At 38.7% G+C, this 19785-nt stretch overlaps 2 protein-coding genes across 2 annotated transcripts in view; one reads left to right on the forward strand and one right to left on the reverse strand.

Moving 5' to 3' along the window:
* tsc22d1 (TSC22 domain family, member 1) overlaps positions 1 to 4238 on the reverse strand; it is a 101394-nt gene extending 97156 nt beyond the window's left edge. The window contains exon 1 of the mRNA XM_057335455.1: positions 1104 to 4238. Within this exon, the coding sequence (XP_057191438.1) occupies positions 1104 to 3757 (2654 nt within the window). The 5' untranslated portion in view covers positions 3758 to 4238. The remainder of the gene's footprint in view (positions 1 to 1103) is intronic.
* Positions 1 to 19785, forward strand: part of gtf2f2b (general transcription factor IIF, polypeptide 2b) — a 119332-nt gene that overhangs the window by 75538 nt on the left and 24009 nt on the right. The window contains exons 7-10 of the mRNA XM_057335467.1: positions 11955 to 12081; positions 12368 to 12441; positions 12524 to 12542; positions 12719 to 12860. Of these exons, the coding sequence (XP_057191450.1) occupies positions 12013 to 12081; positions 12368 to 12441; positions 12524 to 12542; positions 12719 to 12860 (304 nt within the window). The 5' untranslated portion in view covers positions 11955 to 12012. The remainder of the gene's footprint in view (positions 1 to 11954; positions 12082 to 12367; positions 12442 to 12523; positions 12543 to 12718; positions 12861 to 19785) is intronic.

A 19785-nucleotide genomic window follows, 5' to 3' on the forward strand; every position in this document is an offset into this window, starting at 1 on the left:
GCACATTTCTGAAACTGATTCAAACTGAATCATGGTTACGTGTGATTGGAAAAAAGCTGATAACCTAATATCAACTCAAGTGTGACCCTGTGTCAAAAACGATCTGATGATTTGTTCAAAACTCATACATATACATAATGTAGTTCGAATACTGAAATAAATAACTTGTGCTCAGACATTGTCCACCTAAGTAGGTTCATGACTAAAACTAGGTATAAGCAAGTAGTTCTGCGACTGTATGAGACAAAACTGTTTCATTAAGGAGTGTCCGATTACAGAAAACTCTGTCATTCCCAAGACATCTGTTAGACAAGCTCTGTCATTTTAAAAAGGCTCATAAACGTACTACAGTGTAAACACGCCTGTTTTTTTATCTTAACCGCTTAAGACAAATTTCTTAACATCTGCAAACATATTTCGCACTGACTTAACAGTGTGTTTGTGCATGTACTGCAATCTTGAAGACTAAGACAATTGAATGCAAATTTTCAGTTTCATATGTACGTTACTTTTGGATCTTGCGGTGAAGACACAGAGCATAAACTGAACTAATTTATATATTTCTTGCAAAAATTGCACTGATAGGCTCAATCAATACAGTGACCATAGATATCTGCTGTAAACTAAAAAGGCACAAAGCTATAGCCGCACAAAATAGTCAAAACAAACAAAAACCCAACAGATGAAAGACACCACTGATCTCCTTTGTTGTATTAAATTATGTTCCAAGCAAACTTGTCACAAAACAAGTGAATATAGTTCAATAAGCTAAATAATACTCAATGTATACCTTAGAAAGGCCATCAACACAGGGTAAGGCATGTCTAAGTGGGCCATAACTACAGCTGAGGATGCCTTTTAAAGTCAAGTAATCATTTTGTGATAACGATTATTTAAATGATACTTCTAGCTTTGCTGTGCAAAAAAACCCTGCTGTGACATTTAATGCATACTATAATTCATTCATAGGACTAAATTAAACATACCTTTCAACACCTATCATCTTGTAATTATTTTTTAAATAAATTTACTCAGAATGCAAATTTGATCACAAAAGAAAACATACAGAGGGCAGATCATGAAGAAAAACTTCTGAAACTTACCCATCTTCCTCGCCATCTACAGGCAGGCTCTTCAGCAGGCTGGCTGAGGCAGTTAAGGCATTGACTCCACTGCAACCCTCAGGACCACGGGCGGTGGCAGCCTGGGGGGCACATTCACCACTGGTCGGCTTGGGTTGTGTCAGCAGTGATTGGTGCTGTAACAGAAGGAGCTGAGCATCCTCGAGTGGTGTTGGCATTGCAGAGGGCAAGGCGCTAACCACAGGCTGCATTCCAGGCTCCTTAGAGCAGTTTTGGATCACACTGGACTGAGGCTCACTCTGAATGTTTGGAGGCACGCCTGACGTGGGCAGATTGGAGGTCACGGCTGGGATAAACTGGGTTCCACGGCCTTGACCGCTGATCTGTGTTTGCTGCTCCAAAGAAGGTTGAGAGGGGAGATGCTGGCCGTGGGTCTTCTGTATGAGACCGGCCCCAGACTGCACAAGCTGAGGCAGGACACCACCAGTGGACACTTGGATAATCTGAGGGGTGGGTGTTTGTTGCGGCTGCAGAAGCCCTTGAGGACGTGATTGAGCAGCGGGAGTCGGCAGAGGTTGTTGTGAAGTTATTGGCTGACTGTTCCCGGACACCACTACAGGTGGGGTGGATGCAGACAGCTGGGGCAATGTTTGTGATCCAGGTGCCACAGTGTTGATGATCTGTTTGGATTGAGGGAAGTCAGCTGGCATACTGACTCCCTGGTTTAAGGGGTTAACGTGAGCCGACACTACCTGGGCTGGTGCAGCTGGCTGCTGTGCAGGGGGGTAGCCCATCTGCTGCTGAGTTTGAGCAGAAGTTTGTGCTGCCTGGGCATATGTCAGTTTAGGCATGTGAAGGGCCACAGAAGTAGATGAATGTCCAATAGCGGTCTGCAACCCTCCAATAGTTGCTGGGGCCTGCTGCTGAATCCTCGCTGACATTGGGGCTACTACGTTAGTCTTAAGATGCGCATGCACTATGTCCTGGGATTGCATCTGAGTTATATTAGAAGCAGAGTAGTCATGCATTTGAGTGGAGGAATGCTGAAATGTTTGCTGCACAGCTGAGGGGCCACCAGTTTCTCCACTGCCCAGGCTCTCAGTGTAATGGCTAGCAGAACTGTTGACAGAGATCCCACTAACAGACTCTCTCTCCGGGCACACCACACTCTCAGGTACAAACTGCCGAATGCTTTCCACGCTTCGAGTGCTGGGGGCATTTTCAGAGGGTGCTGCATTGGGGGCCTCCTTGTCATAATACTCAGTGCATGTCCATCTACCCTTCTTAAAAGGCTCAGAGGTAGAATCCAATTTAACCACTCTGAAACGTGAGCTTGTGGAGGCAGGAGTAGGCACTTGGGCCTGAGGCAGGGCATTCAACACAGGGACAGAGGAAGCCAGCACTGCATGCTGGCCCATAACAGCTGGCCCCACCTGCCCTCCACCTGTTGAAGCCATAGCAGAAACAGTGGTACCAGTGGTTGCCATGGTGATGCCCACACCAATTATTCCACTCTGAATGTGTGTCAAGTTTACATTTTGGTTCCTAATACTATTCAATCCAGGGGAGTAATTTACACTGCTACTAGTGGTATTTATGCCACCCAAGGCAGGCACACCGGCAGAATTTAACATACAAACATTACTTATTGTAGTATTACCAGTACTAATTGTTGCACCTGAAGCCACAGAAATCATTCCGGTTCCTGAGGCAACAGTAGACAAAGGCTGACCGATGACACTGGTTGTGCCAAGAGAGGCGTTCTCAAGAATTCCTACCACTTTTAAAGGCATTTTCTGGCCTGTGCCTGCTAAAGCTCCAGAACTTGAGGTCACAACAGATGTCACTGGAGGAACCAATGGTTTTCCTATATGCGCCCCACCAGCTCCAACTACAGCAGGATGGGCTTTTCCAGATGGATGTTGTCCATGATTATGATGATGATGGTGAACAGTTCCATTAACCATAGTGCTATGTGGGTGTGCCTGGGTGAGGATAGGAGGTTGATTGGGTGACACGGCCCCCGGGGTCTCCACCTCGTGGAAGTTATTCAGCGTTTCCTCAGAGGAGCTCCTTTCTGGTCCTCCTGGATTGTTAGCTCGTGAAAGGGAAACATCCAAGATCTCAGAGGAGGACAAATCCTCTGTGTGGGATTCGTCCAAGTCATCACAACTCTCAGTGTCTTCTGTAATGCTGTTGTTGGTGCTGACAGATGTCTGAGCTGGGGTAACGCTGGTGATCTGAAAGCCACTTTTCTTTTTCATCTGTGCCACTGCAGTGGGTAGAGTTTGGGGTAACAGGGTTGACTGCAAAGGGATATTCAGACTCTGAGGAGGATTCTGAGGCCCAAGTGAGGATGTGGCCGGTGTCTGAGACTGAATCATCACAGGTGGTGAATAATCTTCCCCTAGCATCAAGTTGTTAATGTTAAGGCTGGCGCTTCCTGAAGCTGTCAATGAAGAGGAACCACCTACCGTGCCGCTGCTGCTCTCCCGTCTGGGTAAACTCGACGGGTAAACCATTTTTCGGGCGCTGGCGGAGTCACCGGATCGCTCGTGGTGATTCATTTCTAGGAGATAGTCTCTGACAGAGTTATAAATACAGCTCAAGAGAACCGCCGTGTTGACAAGCTCTTTTTCAGAAGTAACTTCAAGACGTTCAAGTAATTTCCACATAAAACCAGCAAAAAAGATAAATCCACTTGAGGTGTATTTAAATGTCCACCATGAGGAGCGGGCTAATGTCAATGCTAACTTCACTAGCGAGCTAGCTGACGCCGATTCGCTTCAGCTTTTGTTTTTAAACGTGTATCCTTACCAAACAAATCGACACATCATATCCGTCAAGTTTAAATGTGAAGAAATCGACGCAAGATAAGACAATCGATATCCAACGTTACAACGACACAGTCTCTCCCCATCACAGTTCAAACTGCCAGGCGCATTTTGAATTGTTGTATTGCACACCAAAGAGCGAAATCGCACGAAATAAAGTCCTTTGGCCGGTGTCGAATGACGGAGAGAAACCGAGCGATTCTTCTAAAGCGCCGTCCTGCTTTATTCCATGTCGTGCTTTCTTTTGTTTTAGTCCGGCGTTAGCGCAATGACTCTCCCACTCTGATCCTATTCACCAGCTGCCTCCTTGTAATGTAGCCTGTGCTAGTGCTATCAGCCTGTGACGAGTCCCCGAAAGGGGGAGGAGAGCGCGATAACATGGCGACCGCGCATGGCAGTTCACGTTAACAGCGCCCAGACATAAAACACGGAGTCTGTGTAGAAAGGGGGTCTGCTAGAGACGGCTGACGAAGAGTTCCGAACAACCACTGGAACCAAAAGGAAACCCTTTGTTTGGTGATGGATGGCTGTTGTAATAGCACAGCCTTTTGTAACTGTGCAGTTGTAACAGCAAACCATCTTGGAATAACATCTTTAGGTATATATATATTTTGTAACCCAAATAGTTAAATAGGTTTATAGTAAACTGAGCTTTATCAGAGGCAAGGTTGACAGATTTGACAACTACTAAAATGTTTTGAATTAGTGATGTTATATATGGCTAGTTCAACACAAAAACTTTTTTTTATTTTTTGACACTTAATGTGCCACAAACCTGGAAGATTGGCCTTACAAAATAATCATAAACGTTGGTTTGTTTTTCCTAAATGTGTAGATATTTTATTCAGTTGCAACAAAATATTTTTTATTTAGACTTGGGATCTTTTAATTATGCCAAATTTGTGGTAGAAAATCAACAACAACATACTGGTTTAAACCTATGCCTAAAACAAAGATGAACAGATCAGTATTTTAGGTTAGGTATATAAAGTTAGTCATCCAATTTTTTTCTTCAAGACTGGTCATTACTTCTTAAAGTCAGTTACATAAAAAGGAAGATTGGTCTAATTGAATTCTGAAAAGTAAGACTGATTGGTCTTAAATAATTGCTAGTCAGTGAGACTAGTTGTTAAGACACAGTCTTATCAGCTAAGTTTATGAAACTAGCCCCTGGTCTATGCAACAAAACCAACAAGATGTAAACAGACCTTTTGACAATAATGTTGTTGAGAGATTTGTTCTGATTTTGCAAAACAGCTCCACTGAAAGAGGGGCCAGATATTTCCACAGACAGAAAAGAACAACCAAACACATATGCCCTGACAATTATTCCACAGTCCACACACACTTGCTCACCTCTGTTAGGGGTTAGAAAACTACAGGTCCAGCAGAGCTCCACAAAATAGATATTGTGTCAAATATCCAAGTGTTTTGCTTGCATTTTCAAATGCTAATAAACCTTGCATTATTAATTCATTTAAAACCTAATTCAGCTGCTTATGACAGCTGTACCAAACAAAATAGCTTCTTTGTAGTTTGGGAAAGAAAACATATTAGTATTAATTTGCCAATATGGCAGGGTTATTATGGAAGAATGGTTATTAAGGAAGTCTTACTTCTTATTACTGATGAATTGTTGTTGGTTATTTTTTATTTAATCAATAAAAAATCAAAATCTGCACGATTCAAAGGCAGTGTGTTGAATGACATTGCAGGGCATTCAAATTGAACAAATATTCTTTATATAATTTAATTTAATAGTGCTATAAGACAGATGTGTAAAGTAGGCTACTTGATTATTTCACTCTCAAGGATCAAGTATCTTTACTTTAAAGGGTTTTTACTTTGGAAAAAAATACTTCCATACATTATAAAACATAGCATATAGGCTATCATACTTTTTAATCAACTACATTTGAAAAATACATGTCAGTTTTTACAAAGTGCATTAATAGTACTAGTACTTTCTTATAATAGTCATAGTACTTTCTTAAGTATTTTACTCAAAATGGTTTTACTTGAGTAGTATTAAAGGTAAAAAACACGTAAAAAATATATTATGAAATGTAGTGAAGTAAAAAATACAATACAGCCGCGGAAACAACGAGACCATTTCAGAGACTGTGTTTCTGATTTTAAAATGTAATATTTATAGGTAGCCTATGTGTAGCAGTAGGGGGTGGGGCTTCACTTTAATTGTTGATCCCTGCTTGAATGAGCAATTAGGGAAATAAGGACCGGCGTATTTAACCGCATTAGCAGGAAGCATTCGAACGTAGGTGTTATGCCTGTCCCTCTTCCGGTCTTCAGTGACTGTGGTTCATTCGTTCCTGTCAAGTCTCGGGAGTTAAGTCAAGTGCCCGATGAACGCTTGTACGTAGGACTGATGTCGCATTGCTATGTTCTTGTTAGATTTTGTCTCGTGGTCTCAAGATTGTCTATTGTGTTTTTAGTGGAACAGTTATGAAGGCATCTTAACACCTGAATGTTTGTTCGCCTGTGGATTTGAGTATGTATGATTTAGTAAATTTTTCTTGTTGACTAATCTGAGTTTCTTATTCATTGGTATGTTTTGTTTGCAGTCTCCCGCAGCTCACGTGCTGAACCGCGGGTCGTGCTGCTGTTTGTTTTCCCCGTTTTTGGTTTATTATCTTTTGTTGTAATTATATCATGATTTTATTTTTGCTCTGAGTTTTCTTGTGTAATCAGTTGGCTTCGGGCCGTTAGGCTGAGTTGGTAGCGTTGGTGTTCTTATCCCCGTGACATTTACAGTGTTTCAGTTTGGGTTTACGGCTAGACTGAGGGTAGGACGCCGAGTACGCTATCCACTAACGTTAATGTTGCTATTTATTGAATAGTTTTCCTCTGTCCTTTTTGGTGCGTTTGATATTTGAATGAATGGTTAAGATTTGTATTGGACCTACTAATTACTTTTGTTGTTTCCCAGTCTTGAATCAAGGCTGAGTGTGCTGAAGGGGAGGCTAGTCACGTGGGTGGAGCACACAGTTGTGAGTTTGGAGCACCAGGTTGTGAGCACCTCTTACTAATGTTTGCTGTGCACATGTATGCGTGTGGTTGAACACGATTCTTATTCTTTTCAGCTAGCTTGCCACCCCTGAGGTAAGCTTTAGCCTTGTTAGCTTCTGGTAATTATAACTTGCCTTTTGCATATGGACCAATTTATCCCTCCACATTTGATTGCCATTTGAATGACCCTTATGCATGTTTTGAAGATGTCTATTTTCCTGTCTTGTGAGGTTTTTTTTTTTTTAAATGATCGTTATAATGAACTTTGCGCTTTTACTTTTGGCAATTTAGGGTTACATTCCATTTTCTTTTTTAAATAAATGTGCCCCTTGTTGAATGCAATTACATGTCTCTGTCTGCTCCTTGCACCATCGAACTTGTTCTACAGGTGCTGGTCATATAATTAGAATATCATCAAAAAGAACAGTGATACCATGGTCCTTAAACCAGGTACTGGTAGCTTTGGCACTGTGTGCAGGTGCCAAGTCCTGTTGGAAAATGAAATCTGCATCTCCATAAAGTTGGTCAGCAGCAGGAAGCATGAAGTACTCTAAAACTTCCTGGTATAAGGCTGCGTTGACCTTGGAACACAGAAAACACAGTGGACCAACACCAGCAGATGACATGGCACCCCAAACCATCACTGAATGTGGAAACTTTACACTGGACCTCAAGCAACGTGGATTCTGTGCCTCTCCTCTCTTCCTCCAGACTCTGGGACCCTGATTTCCAAAGGAAATGCAAAATTTACTTTCATCAGAGAACATAACTTTGGACCACTCAGCAGCAGTCCAGTCCTTTTTGTCTTTAGCCCAGGAGAGACGCTTCTGATGCTTCCTGCTGCTGACCAACTTTATGGAGATGCAGATTTCATTTTCAACAGGACTTGGCACCTGCACACAGTGCCAAAGCTACCAGTACCTGGTTTAAGGACCATGGTATCCCTGTTCTTAATTGGCCAGCAAACTCGCCTGACCTTAACCCCATAGAAAATCTATAGCGTATTGTGAAGAGGAAGATGCGATATGCCAGACCCAACAATGCAGAAGAGCTGAAGGCCACTATCAGAGCAACCTGGGCTCTCATAACACCTGAGCAGTGCCACAGACTGATCGACTCCATGCCACGCCGCATTGCTGCAGTAATCCAGGCAAAAGGAGCCCCAACTAAGTATTGAGTGCTGTACATGCTCATACTTTTCAGTTGGCCAAAATTTCTAAAAATCCTTTCTTTGTATTGGCCTTAAGTAATATTCTGATTTTCTGAGATACTGAATTTGGGATTTTCATTAGTTGTCAGTTATAATCATCAAATTAAAAGAAATAACATTTGAAATATTTCAGTATGTGTGTAATGAATTAATATAATATAAAAGTTTCACTTTTTGAATGGAATTATTGAAATAAATCAACTTTTTGATATTCTAATTATATGACCAGCACCTGTATTGTTCACTGAATTCCTTGGGTGCAATTCCCAGGGTGGCGTAGTCGTTACCTAAACCTAGCCAGAGAATAATACCATTCGGTTACATATGTGTTTAGGTAAAATGATATTTTTTTGTTTTATTTTGTGAATTACTAACAATATTTCTACCAAATTTAAACCAAAAATATTGTTTCTATTAACCTTTATTTGCAGAAAATAAAAACTGGAGAAACTGGTCAAAATAACAGGAAATATACTCTGTATTTTTTTTTCAGACCTCAAATACTGCAAAGAAAACTGGTTCATATTCACTTTTAAGCAATATAACAGTAATATTTGTACGTGTATTTAGAAGTTCAAAATATTTTTTTTCTATATGAGAACCTAAATTTAATCAGTTTTCAAATTTATCATGATGTCAGTCTTTCACATCGCTGTTGGATGACTTTGTCACTCCTGAGGTTTGATTTTATTGAAATTCAACAACCGTTGGACTGGAATGGCCACAATACATCTAGAAATGCTGATTTGAAATGAAAATTTGGCATGGTCTCTAATTCTTTTTTTCCGTGGCTGTATCTGTGTTATAATGTAGTGATGTGACATTTTTCCAAACTAAAAACACTACAAATGATATTTGATTAATATACTTTACTAAAAATAGAGTACTTTACACCTCTGTTAAAGGAATGAACTACTGTGAAGACTAGGGACCTTGTGGATTGGAACACCTCATGACTATTATAGGCAGGTGTGCTACAGCTGGACTGATAAAACTCTTATTCAGCATTCACTATTTTCAAAGCTTTTTGAGTTAGACTAGTGTTTTAATTAATAACAGAGATTTGCTTTAATACATGCTGTTCCAGGTGATATACAACGGACTGCTCAGATAAGACTTCAAATATCTGACACGTCATTATAAAATCAAGCGTTGACAAATTGATGAATTTTGATTGTATAAGTGTGTTTAGTAAAGGGTTGACACATCCCCATGCGCTTTCCCAACCTATATTTGGAATGCAGTGATCTGAGTGAGTGATTGTATTGTAACACATTAAGTATGAGGAAATGGGTTCTGACAGTACCCAAATTGGCATGTGCCCTGATGTCCAGACTAGGCAGACAGGCTGTGTCCATCCATACAAATTTCAGAGAGAAAGAGAGCCAGTGAGAGCTGATTGCAATGTAAGCGTCTGGTGCTGTCAGCAGCTTTAAATCACACTGGAACTCCACAACAAAAACAGAGCGCTATTGTGCTCCTGAACAATAATGGTCAATTTATACAGTGGAGTCGGTTTTCATTTTGTAAACACTTAAAACGGGCATCTTCAGAGATATACATGATGAAATAATTTTATTTAATTTCCCCCCACACTTTAGAATATTACTAAACGCAAACTATGGAATAACAGATGTAATTTCTGTTGTGATCAAATAAAAATAAATGAAATAAAACGTTATATATAGCCTATTTTATCATCTTTAAAGTAGGCACATTTGCCTATAATTTGTAGAAACGTAGGCATTGTAGAAGTGTAGGCATTTTATCAACCAGCTTCTTGACGTATCACCTTGAGATGCCTTTTTTAATAGTATTGAAGTATTTCCTTTCTGGGCTCTTACTGGCTGCTTTCGTTTTCTTGTGAATTAAAATTATGTTGGCACAATTATATTTTTGTCTACAAAATAATTTAAAACATTTCAACATTCAGATTCAACAGTGTGTTTTATGATCATGCAAATGGCTGCTAAGATGAATTAAGTAGTAACTGGCAATACTGATGACAGCCTCTTTGAAGTGATCTACAAAAAGGCATGAGGAAAACAGAATGTATCTTGTATTGTATTTGAACTTGTGTTCCCTGTATAATTGTCCTTTTGGAGTCAATCAGCACCCAATGTATAAACTAATAAGATTGCATGGTGTGTGTAAGAGAGAGAGAATGCTTAACTTGATTTTTCAGTAGCCTCTGTGGCTTGCTAAAAGAATTTCCCTTTCGTGCAAATGTATTAATACAATTAAATGATGATGAATCTAAAATATTAATTGCATGTATGGGCAGTTACTTAAAAAAGTGCATCATAATTGGCAGGTTTTACCATTTTTCTTACTTGAGTCAGCATTTTTATTGTGGACATGAATAGTCAATCAGCAGTACATGACATAAATATTTTTTTCTTGTAAACCTGACTATTTTCTCTCATATTCTCTGTGTAGCCATCTTTAATGCAGTGTTTTGTTTGACCTATGTAATGTTTTAACTATATCTTTACTTGTATGATCAAAATATCCAGTTACATAAGCCTGAACAAATGAAGCTCATTCCAATGTCCTCTGCCTCATGTGATTTTATTCCTGAGAGGGACAGTAAGGACAACCTTCCCCACTTTCAGCACTTTCTAATATGTGAATATCTTTTTGAAGGACCTGTTTCGGAGAAGGTTTGAATTGATATGAAATATGAACTTGTGGTGAAAGGAAAGCTTTGGCATGTGAAAGCCTTATTTTGTATAAACCATTTATGTCTTACATAAGCTCTAAATTCTGAAAAGACAGTGATTTCTTAAATTGAAACAACATTTAGTTCAATTAAGCAAAGGTCAATGGTTTAAATACACTTGGCATATATAATTAACTGACATGTAATTGCTGTAACAATGGAAAAACAGTCTTTTTGAATGTCAATACAATTTGTTTTAGCTTCGTCTTTTTTATTCTTCAGCTAAAATCTATTTTAGTTTAGGCTTAGGCTACTGTTCTTCTGGGCCCGGTTGCATAAAGCACCTTAAGTGTAATTTTCCCTTAAGTATACCTTAAGTTTTACTTAAGTTATTCTCCTATTGTCTTTGGTAAAGGAAAATCACCCATTTAAGTGTCATACTTAAGGGAAAAACTTAAGGTGCTTTATGCAACCGGGCCCTGATTTATAGCAGCAATCGTTTTGCAAGATGTATGTGATATTTATATATGTGATTTATAAACACTGTTATCACTTTAAATTGTACAAGTCTCCACTTGAAATTTGACCATTATAATTGCTAAAATCACAAAACAAGTTTTCTGTGTTCATCTACTTGGCACGTAAAAGAGGATCGAACAGCTTCATCTAGTGGCTGATTCGTGAAGTTTTAATTTCACTGATGAAACCATAACAAAACGTTAACGTTTTAGATTTTTTTAAAACGTTTTACGTACCTTATTAATTGATACAATGGGAATAATGAGACACATCTCAAACAACAATGTACTAGGCCTATGTAAGCAGTGCACTATGTAATGCATAAGCTATAAATTAACATTTACACTATAAACTTTAAATTGTGTCTACAAAACTGGAATGAAACCATTGCAATATTTAATCATCGCAATGTTAATTTTTTGTGATATGTAGATCAGTGGTCTGGCTGCTCGGAAGTTATCTCGCGATAATTTGATGTCATACGCAGAGTGGTCTGCGCAGTGCTGCATGAAGTCGAACACATGACTAACCACTCCAATTTCAATTCATAGCCACTAGATGGGGATACATACAGCGTTTTTAAATTTACAAAGCTGCGTTGTTGCTCTTCCTATACCCAGGTTGTCTTTACTGTGGCGTACCAAGAGCGGTGTGTTCAAATGAAACAAGCCATCCGTCATGTCAGACAAAGGGCAAGATGTCGATTTAACACGGGCCAAACAAAATACAGGCGTATGGCTGGTTAAGGTTGGTGATTTACATATCAGAGGTTGATTTCTGGATTTTGTTGTTGTTATTTATTACTGCCCACAACGGGTAAAGGTAAGTTAGCCCTACTTGGAAAAAACACCTGACCCTAAGGTGTTTATGTTCTACAGACTTAAGTAAAACCTAGCAGTTCGTTACGCCGAACATTATGCAGAACCACTTGTTGTCTTTGAAAATTTAAGTTGTATTGTTGTCATACTGTTGTTGCTTACACACTGTCATCAGAAACATGATATTATTTAAGGCTAATTCACTTTTACTTCAGGTTCCCAAATATCTTTCTCAGCAATGGGCTAAGGCATCTGGACGAGGAGAAGTTGGCAAACTTAAAATTGGAAAGTAGGGTCTCATTTCATATAGGCCTACCTTAATTTTTTTTACCTTTATAGAATCTTTCCACTGATAATATTCTTTCTTCTAGATCCCAGGGAAAGACTGTGGTAAAAGACAATTTAAAGCCATTTTCACTGCAGTGAGGTTATGTTATGCAAGGACATTTATTTTATAAAGATGTCACTATTGATAAGCATGATAAACATTATCTGAATCATTTTGACACTGGAATGGGGAGCCTATTTTATGTGTTTAAAGCGAGACTGATAGATTATTTCCTTAGGTGTCTTTCACTTTGAATGAGGAGCTGACAGTTGTTGAGAGCTCTGGGGAGAAGGCTTCGTCAGTCCGGGCTCCAACAGAACACCCCTTCACCATACAGACGGTGGGGGGTCAGACCCTTGCTGTCTTTACAGAGAGTTCAGGTGAGTGTAATGATTAACCATCATCTGATGTAGGGTGTCTCAATCAGCTTGTTCAGTAGTCAGCCATTTTAAGGGCTGTTTCATTAACAAAATCCTTCCAGTGCACTGATTATGTTCGTTCCCTAAAAATTCCCACAATGCAACGCAAAATTCAGGGAGCATCAATGCTCGCTCGTGTACACATTTTTTGAATCCGTTTAACCGAAATTGCATGAGCTAACTCAATAAACTTAATGAAATGCGACAGAACTTTTGAAAAGTCAAACATTCATTTTATTTTATGTATAAACACATGTTGCTAGACAGGAAGGGACCACAATCTACTTAACACTTGAATTTAATATTAGACCAAATTTGCGCACGGATATGTAACAAACTATTTAAAGTATTTCTCATATGTATTTCAACCATTATTAAATAAAATAAAGCCAGAGAGATGTCAGAGTCACAGGAAAATAAATGAACGGTGGCCTTTTCTCAATATGCATTCTTGTCTGTACTTGTGGACTTGTGAAACATCATCAGGAGCAGCCCAAGTACTCTTCCAAATCGGAGGCTGCATCCAAATACCCCCACTTTGCGGTCTTGGCCACTTAAGAGCGTGTGCACGCGACAGGAAGTAGGAGTGCAAGTCTGTCCAATGTCTTAAAAACGCCAAAGTGCATTGCCCTTAACGCACACTAAACCCACACTATCTTGAATACCGCTTCCGATCGGTATTCAGGGCTAAGTGTATCCCATCATGCATCACGTTAGGATATAAATCATGAGTCTTTTTGCTCGGGTCTCGCAAGATGTTGCGGAAAGCTTTCTAGTGTAAGTTATACTACTACTTTTTAAGGTTGGGCTATATGTTTATATATTCCATGTTTGGCTAACACGTGTTTTTCTTTTCTTTTTGTTTTTTGGGTACAGCTGCTTTGATACAATACAAATAAAGCGCTATAAAAATTAATCTGACTTGACTATATAATTAGATATTATTTATAATTTCATAGTAAAACGTAAAGTGTTGCACATTTTATTGGTGAAAACTCCAGAGTTATGTATTTTGTAAAACTGCTTTTTATCACATAATTAGAAACACCACATTAATTAACGTTACATGTTTGCACTTGCTAAGTGTGTCTCATCGGGTTAGAAATAGTCTACTACATGCTCACTTGGGATCTTTACGCCCACTAGAACACTAGGGCCAAAAACAGGAAATATGTCATGAAAGTAGTCAAGTGGTCAAGTGCAAAGACCGCAAGTGGGGGTATTTGAACGCAGCCCAAGTTCACATCTAGACAAGAACGGATAAAATCCCTGGATGTATCCTTGATCCGCCCCTTTTATCGAGGATGCATTGGGAGGTGACTTGTGCGGATTTATGACGTTATATTTCCCGACATACATTGCGCAGCAACGGCAGTGCAGCTAAACAGCTATGCTTATAATATTACGGTTATTTCGTCACAAAATGTAGTTTTAAGAGTTGTTTAGGCGATAATGTATATGTTTAAAGTTCAAATCTGCTGTTGGTTCATAAAGATCGCGTCTATTTTAAAATTTGTTGGGAGGATTTCGGAGGTGTGAGCTCCAGGCAATTACCAGGCGCTCAACCCTCATGTGTTCGCCCATTGCAGCCTCACCTCACCTCTCACGGCTGGCTCTGATGTATCTGTAGCGGTTAAACATGAGATATAATTAATTTTGGGTATATCTATCATGGCAATCTTTGGTCTTATAAATTTCTTATTTGTTCCTGGGCAAATCGTTTTAACTGATGGCAAAGTTAAGTTTACTTTTCTATTTAATGTTGTACCAGAGCTCTTCCTACTGGAGTAACTTAACATTACTTTTGACTAAATTATTTGCTTGTTATATTCCCTGTTGTACAAACTTCTTACACTTTATAATAAAGCATTGTGTTTTGCATCATATTTCATTTTATTATAAATAAAATCAGAGCAGCCATGTTGCCAACAACTGTTGTGTTTTGACATATTATTTAATTTAATTTAACTTCATTTAAACATAAAGCTACATTAAAATAAATAGGCTATTAAGTGAAATAGGATTGCATGTATTTGCCTGAGTGATGCATCAAGTACTCTACTGTTACATTTCTAATATAACCGGACTCCCGAGTCTGAACTTGCCAAGTCCGATCTAGCAAGACACAAGTCCGTTCTTTGCGTTCTTGGAATTGAGAAATGGCCGGTGTCCCTATGTGAAGTGAGCCAGGGTCCTTACCAGTGCCTGAACCCGTGTACACGATATATTGATTCACGACCACGGGAGCTGATTGACACAGCCACTGTAATTTGTATTTGAAAAGGGTTTCGTTAGGGCATTTGCCTTGGACAATTGTGACTCATTTCTGTCATAGTTTAGTTAAAACAATCCTTCACCAAAGAATAAATATTGCATTTGTAATTAGAATACATCAGAAGGTTATTAAAAGTAATTGCATTATCAGGGCTGGTACGGGTGGCGCCGCGACAGTGTCCTGCGGAAGCTAGCAGAGGTCATTGAAGCTCGTAGAGTTGAAGTGAACAAAGCCAGTATGGCATCAGTATACCAGCCTATCCAATTTGTCAAGCAAGGGGGGAAGGCGCTAAGCAGCTTTGTATGGGAGAGGGTCGCTGTTGTTACCGGGAGGCGAGTGGGACCTGAGAGTGATCTTGGTCGCCAACTGAAGTTCCCACAACAGATTGTCATAACATCTCTTCGACCTGACATTGTAATCTGGTCCACCATCACAAAAACTGTCATCATGGCCGAATTAACTGTGCCATGGGAAGACGGGATGGAGGCAGCGTTTGAGAGGAAAAGGGAGAAGTATGCAGAGCTTGCAGCTGCATGCACGCAAGCTGGGTGGCTGCAAAGGCTTCACCGGAATCTCTGCACAGCGATTCCTTAAGACTCTCGGGGTCAGAGTCCCTAAGCTGCAGAAGGCCTTGAAAGACCTGGTGGAGGAGGCAGAGTAGGGGAGCTTTTGGCTCTGGCTACGCAGAAAAGATAAGTCTTGGGGGAGAGATGGATCTGCAGGGGGCGGCAGGGAGACGGTGTTCCACCACCTAGAGATTTTCCGGGATTAAAGGAGGGAAACATCAAGGACGGGTGGCTCCCGGCTGATGACCCTGCAGATGCCCAACCGGCACTGGCAGAAATGCATCTGGCAGAAGTAGTCAGGTAGTCTTACCTGTGCTCATAGCATGGAAATTTTCCCAGTTTTTCTTTATAATAAGAATGAACGAGAATAGGGCCTGTCAAACCTTAACAAACAAAATGTCATTTGTTATCTTTGTTTAAAGCCCCACTGAAATCAAAATGAAAGTTTTTTTTTCCTTTTATTTATATTTATTATTCCTTTTATTAAAAATAACTTAGCCTTAAGGACATCAATAAACTTTGACGTGGGCTCAAAAAATCTAGAAATTTCATGACATCGTGCTACACAGTCTCTCGTCAAAGTTCTTGTCCAATCAAATCCGCTTTAGAATCCGAAGAGTCCCGCCCCTTCACTATCAGAGCTGCTGAAGCGGCCGCCTCATATCAGCCACTTGTTCACACATTTATTGTGTCCTACATGGGGAATTATGCATAGTGCACTAGATGGGAGATAGTGGATGATCCAGACAAAACATTAAAGTCTTAATTTTGTGTCACTAGCCGGGTTTCCATTCAAAGTTGTGAATTTAGCTTATGCACAAAATTGGAATATCGCATAAAACATTTGCGAATAAGCAAAAGTAAGAGAAGCCACTGAATAAAATAATTTTCATATATAATAATTACTTGCACCTCAAGCAAGCAGACGAAATACAATAAATGCAGTGGTTTCGTGGATGCCTGCTGTTTGGGAAGCGCAGTCGTGACAGTTCTGGAAGGCAGTTAAAAAATACTTTGATGACTTTGCTCAGGCATTTAAAACCCCAGTGAAATCAAAATTAAAGTTTTTTTTTCCTTTTATTAAAAATAAGTTAGCCTTAAAAACGTCAATAAACTGATATGCTTCTACGTGCTGACAAATTCCCATTTAGAAGATATAGGCTGTGTTCACACTTCTTTTTTTAAACTGCTAGCGTCTGTTTTACATTATAATCAAAAGAGTCCTGAGCACTTTTTTAAATGCCAGTGCCATCGTCTTTTGAGTTCAACTTTTCTGAAAAAAAACCGACCTACTTCAAGCTCCTTTTTCACAGCTAAACAAAGACAGAGACCTGTCGTTTCCATAATAACATGCGAGGAACGTGATTGGTCGAGAAGGCTCAAGCTCGAAAAAATAAAATGGTGGTCGAAACGCCTGTTGGAGCATAGTTTTGTATAAATGTAAGTTTAATTTTCACTTTCAATAACTTCTCATTGCATTTCTAGCGAAAATTAGTATTATAGTTTTATTATTCAAATAGAATTACGTTACGCTGCCTATGAGCCTTCACGCACAAATGCTATCTTTGAACATTGCCGGCTGCTATTTGTAACCACAACGCTGCGAGCGCCATTGTCAACTATTTTGGTCAAAAAAGAAGTCAAATGTGAACACGGCCATAAGCGTTCAAAACTGACAGTCTAGAAATCTAGAAATTCCATGACATCATGCTACACTTCAGCCTCTCGTCAAAGTTCTCGTTCAATTAGGCAGGGTTGCCCTATCTCCCCATACTTATTTTTTAATAATAAGTCAAATTCTTGCAAATTATATTAAAACCAGTAATATTAAAGGTATTAATATTGTTGACAGAGAACTAGTTATAACACAGTTAGCTGACGATACCACCCTCTTTCTAAAAAATGCTGACCAAATCCCCATCGCAATCAAAGTAATAGAACAGTTTTCTAAAGCATCTGGTGTTTATTTGAATGTAAAGAAGTGTGAACTAATGGCAATCAAAGATTGTTCAGCAACCTCTTATTGTAACATCCCAGTCAAATTGGAAGTTAAATATTTAGGAATTACAATAAATAAAAAAACTGAATAGAAGTTCATTAAATTTTAATCCTATTATCCAAAGAACTAAGAAAATATTTAATCAGTGGTTTCTCAGGGACTTGTCGATAAGAGGGAGAGTTTTGATTTCCAAAGCAGAAGGCATATCCAGGCTCACTTACAAAGCAGTGGCTCTTCAGGTGGATGATAGGATTTTTAGAGAAATTTATAGGCTGCTCTTTGATTTTGTCTGGAAAAATAGGATACATTATATGAGAAAAAAACAGTTTTAATGAACACATATTGATAATGGTGGTCTCAATTTTCGGGAATTTACTACATTAAATTATACATTTAAAGTCAACTGGATTAGACAACTTGTTAAATATCCAACTTCTATCTGGAATATTATTCCTACACATATCTTATCTAAATTTGGTGGCACAAATTCTTTCTTGTTTGTAATTTAAATATTAGCAAAATACCTATGAAACGTTCGGCATTTCATCTTCAAGCTTTTAGAGCATGGTGTTTAATCTATAAACACAATTTTTCACCTCAGAAATACTTTATATACCTGTAGAATAATAAGGACATTCTATATAAACGGAAGTCTATATTTTCTTTGAAAATTGGTTTTGAAATAATATTCTTTTGGTGGATCAATTGTTTAGATGGCCTTTTGTTAACCTATGAGGAATTTTTATCAAAATATAAAATTCCCATACCACCAAAAGAATTTGCAATTGTTTTTGGTGCAATGTAGTAGAATTTGTATGCTATTTAAGCAACAAAACAGATTAGAATATCAGCAACTCCAACCATTCTCGCTCAACCATTCCTTTATAGGTAAAATTTGTTTTTTCTCTCATGCTAACAATAAATCTATAAGAGCTCTCTTTCAGGAAAATATTGTTTCGAAACCAAATGCAATTGCATACTGGAATCATTTTGTAAGTGATGTGGACTGGAAAGTTTGGCTTCTACCTAATCTTTTAACAAATAAAATTAAAGTGACCTATAGACTTTTACACAGAATCTATCCTGTTAAACATTATTTAACTAAATATAAAAAAGATATAGATGAGAATTGTAGCTTTTGCAAATATAAGCCAGAAACAATTGTTCATTTATTTTGGCAATGCCCTTTTGTTTTGTATTTTTGGTGTAATGTACTTCATTTTATTGTTGAAAATATTGATGGAGATTTTGTTTAACAGTGGAAAGATGTCCTCTTAGGTACTAGTGTGACTTGTAAAGATAAACAAACACACATTTAATTTATTAATTTTATTATTCTAATGGCCAAATTTCACATTCATAAATGTAAATATTTAGGAAAGAAACCATATTTTTTTAGTATTTGAAAAGGAAGTAAAACATAATTGTGAATCCATAATGCCCTCAAAGAATCCAAAGGCAATAAGAATTGTACGAGCTTGTGCACTTTTTGAAGTATTCCAATAATATTGTTTGTATCTTCCCCTAGCATGATATGTAATCAGATTTTTCTTGTTTCTATTGCTATGTGGATGTTATCTTAAAAAATAAATAAAAAAAGTTCTTGTTCAATAAAATCAGCTTTAGAATCGGAAGAGTCCCACCCCCCTCACTATGAGAGCTGCGGAAGCAGCGCCTCATTTCAGCCACTTGTTCGCACATTTATTATGTCCTACATGGTGAATGATGCATAATGCATGGGAGATGGGGAATGATCCAGACAGTGTAACCTTAATTTCACGTTAGTGGTTGCACGTACGTCTCCTCTGGTTCAGAGACAGGATAGCAGTGCCCTTGCCAGGCTGACTGTGTGCCGTAAAAGAAACGCTATTGATTATTTTAAAAGGAGGCGGAGCCACTTGATATGTCTCATGCTCTCTGCATTTTCAGTTGAGATTACGTCAACGCATCAAATAAGGCATTGCAGTGGGGCTTTAAGAATGACCAACATTTCAGATGCTGTGAAACAAGATCAGTACTTTGGTTAGTCAGATTATGCCGTCCCAT

This window comes from Triplophysa rosa, linkage group LG6 (assembly GCF_024868665.1).
Source record: "Triplophysa rosa linkage group LG6, Trosa_1v2, whole genome shotgun sequence".
Lineage (NCBI taxonomy): Eukaryota > Metazoa > Chordata > Actinopteri > Cypriniformes > Nemacheilidae > Triplophysa > Triplophysa rosa.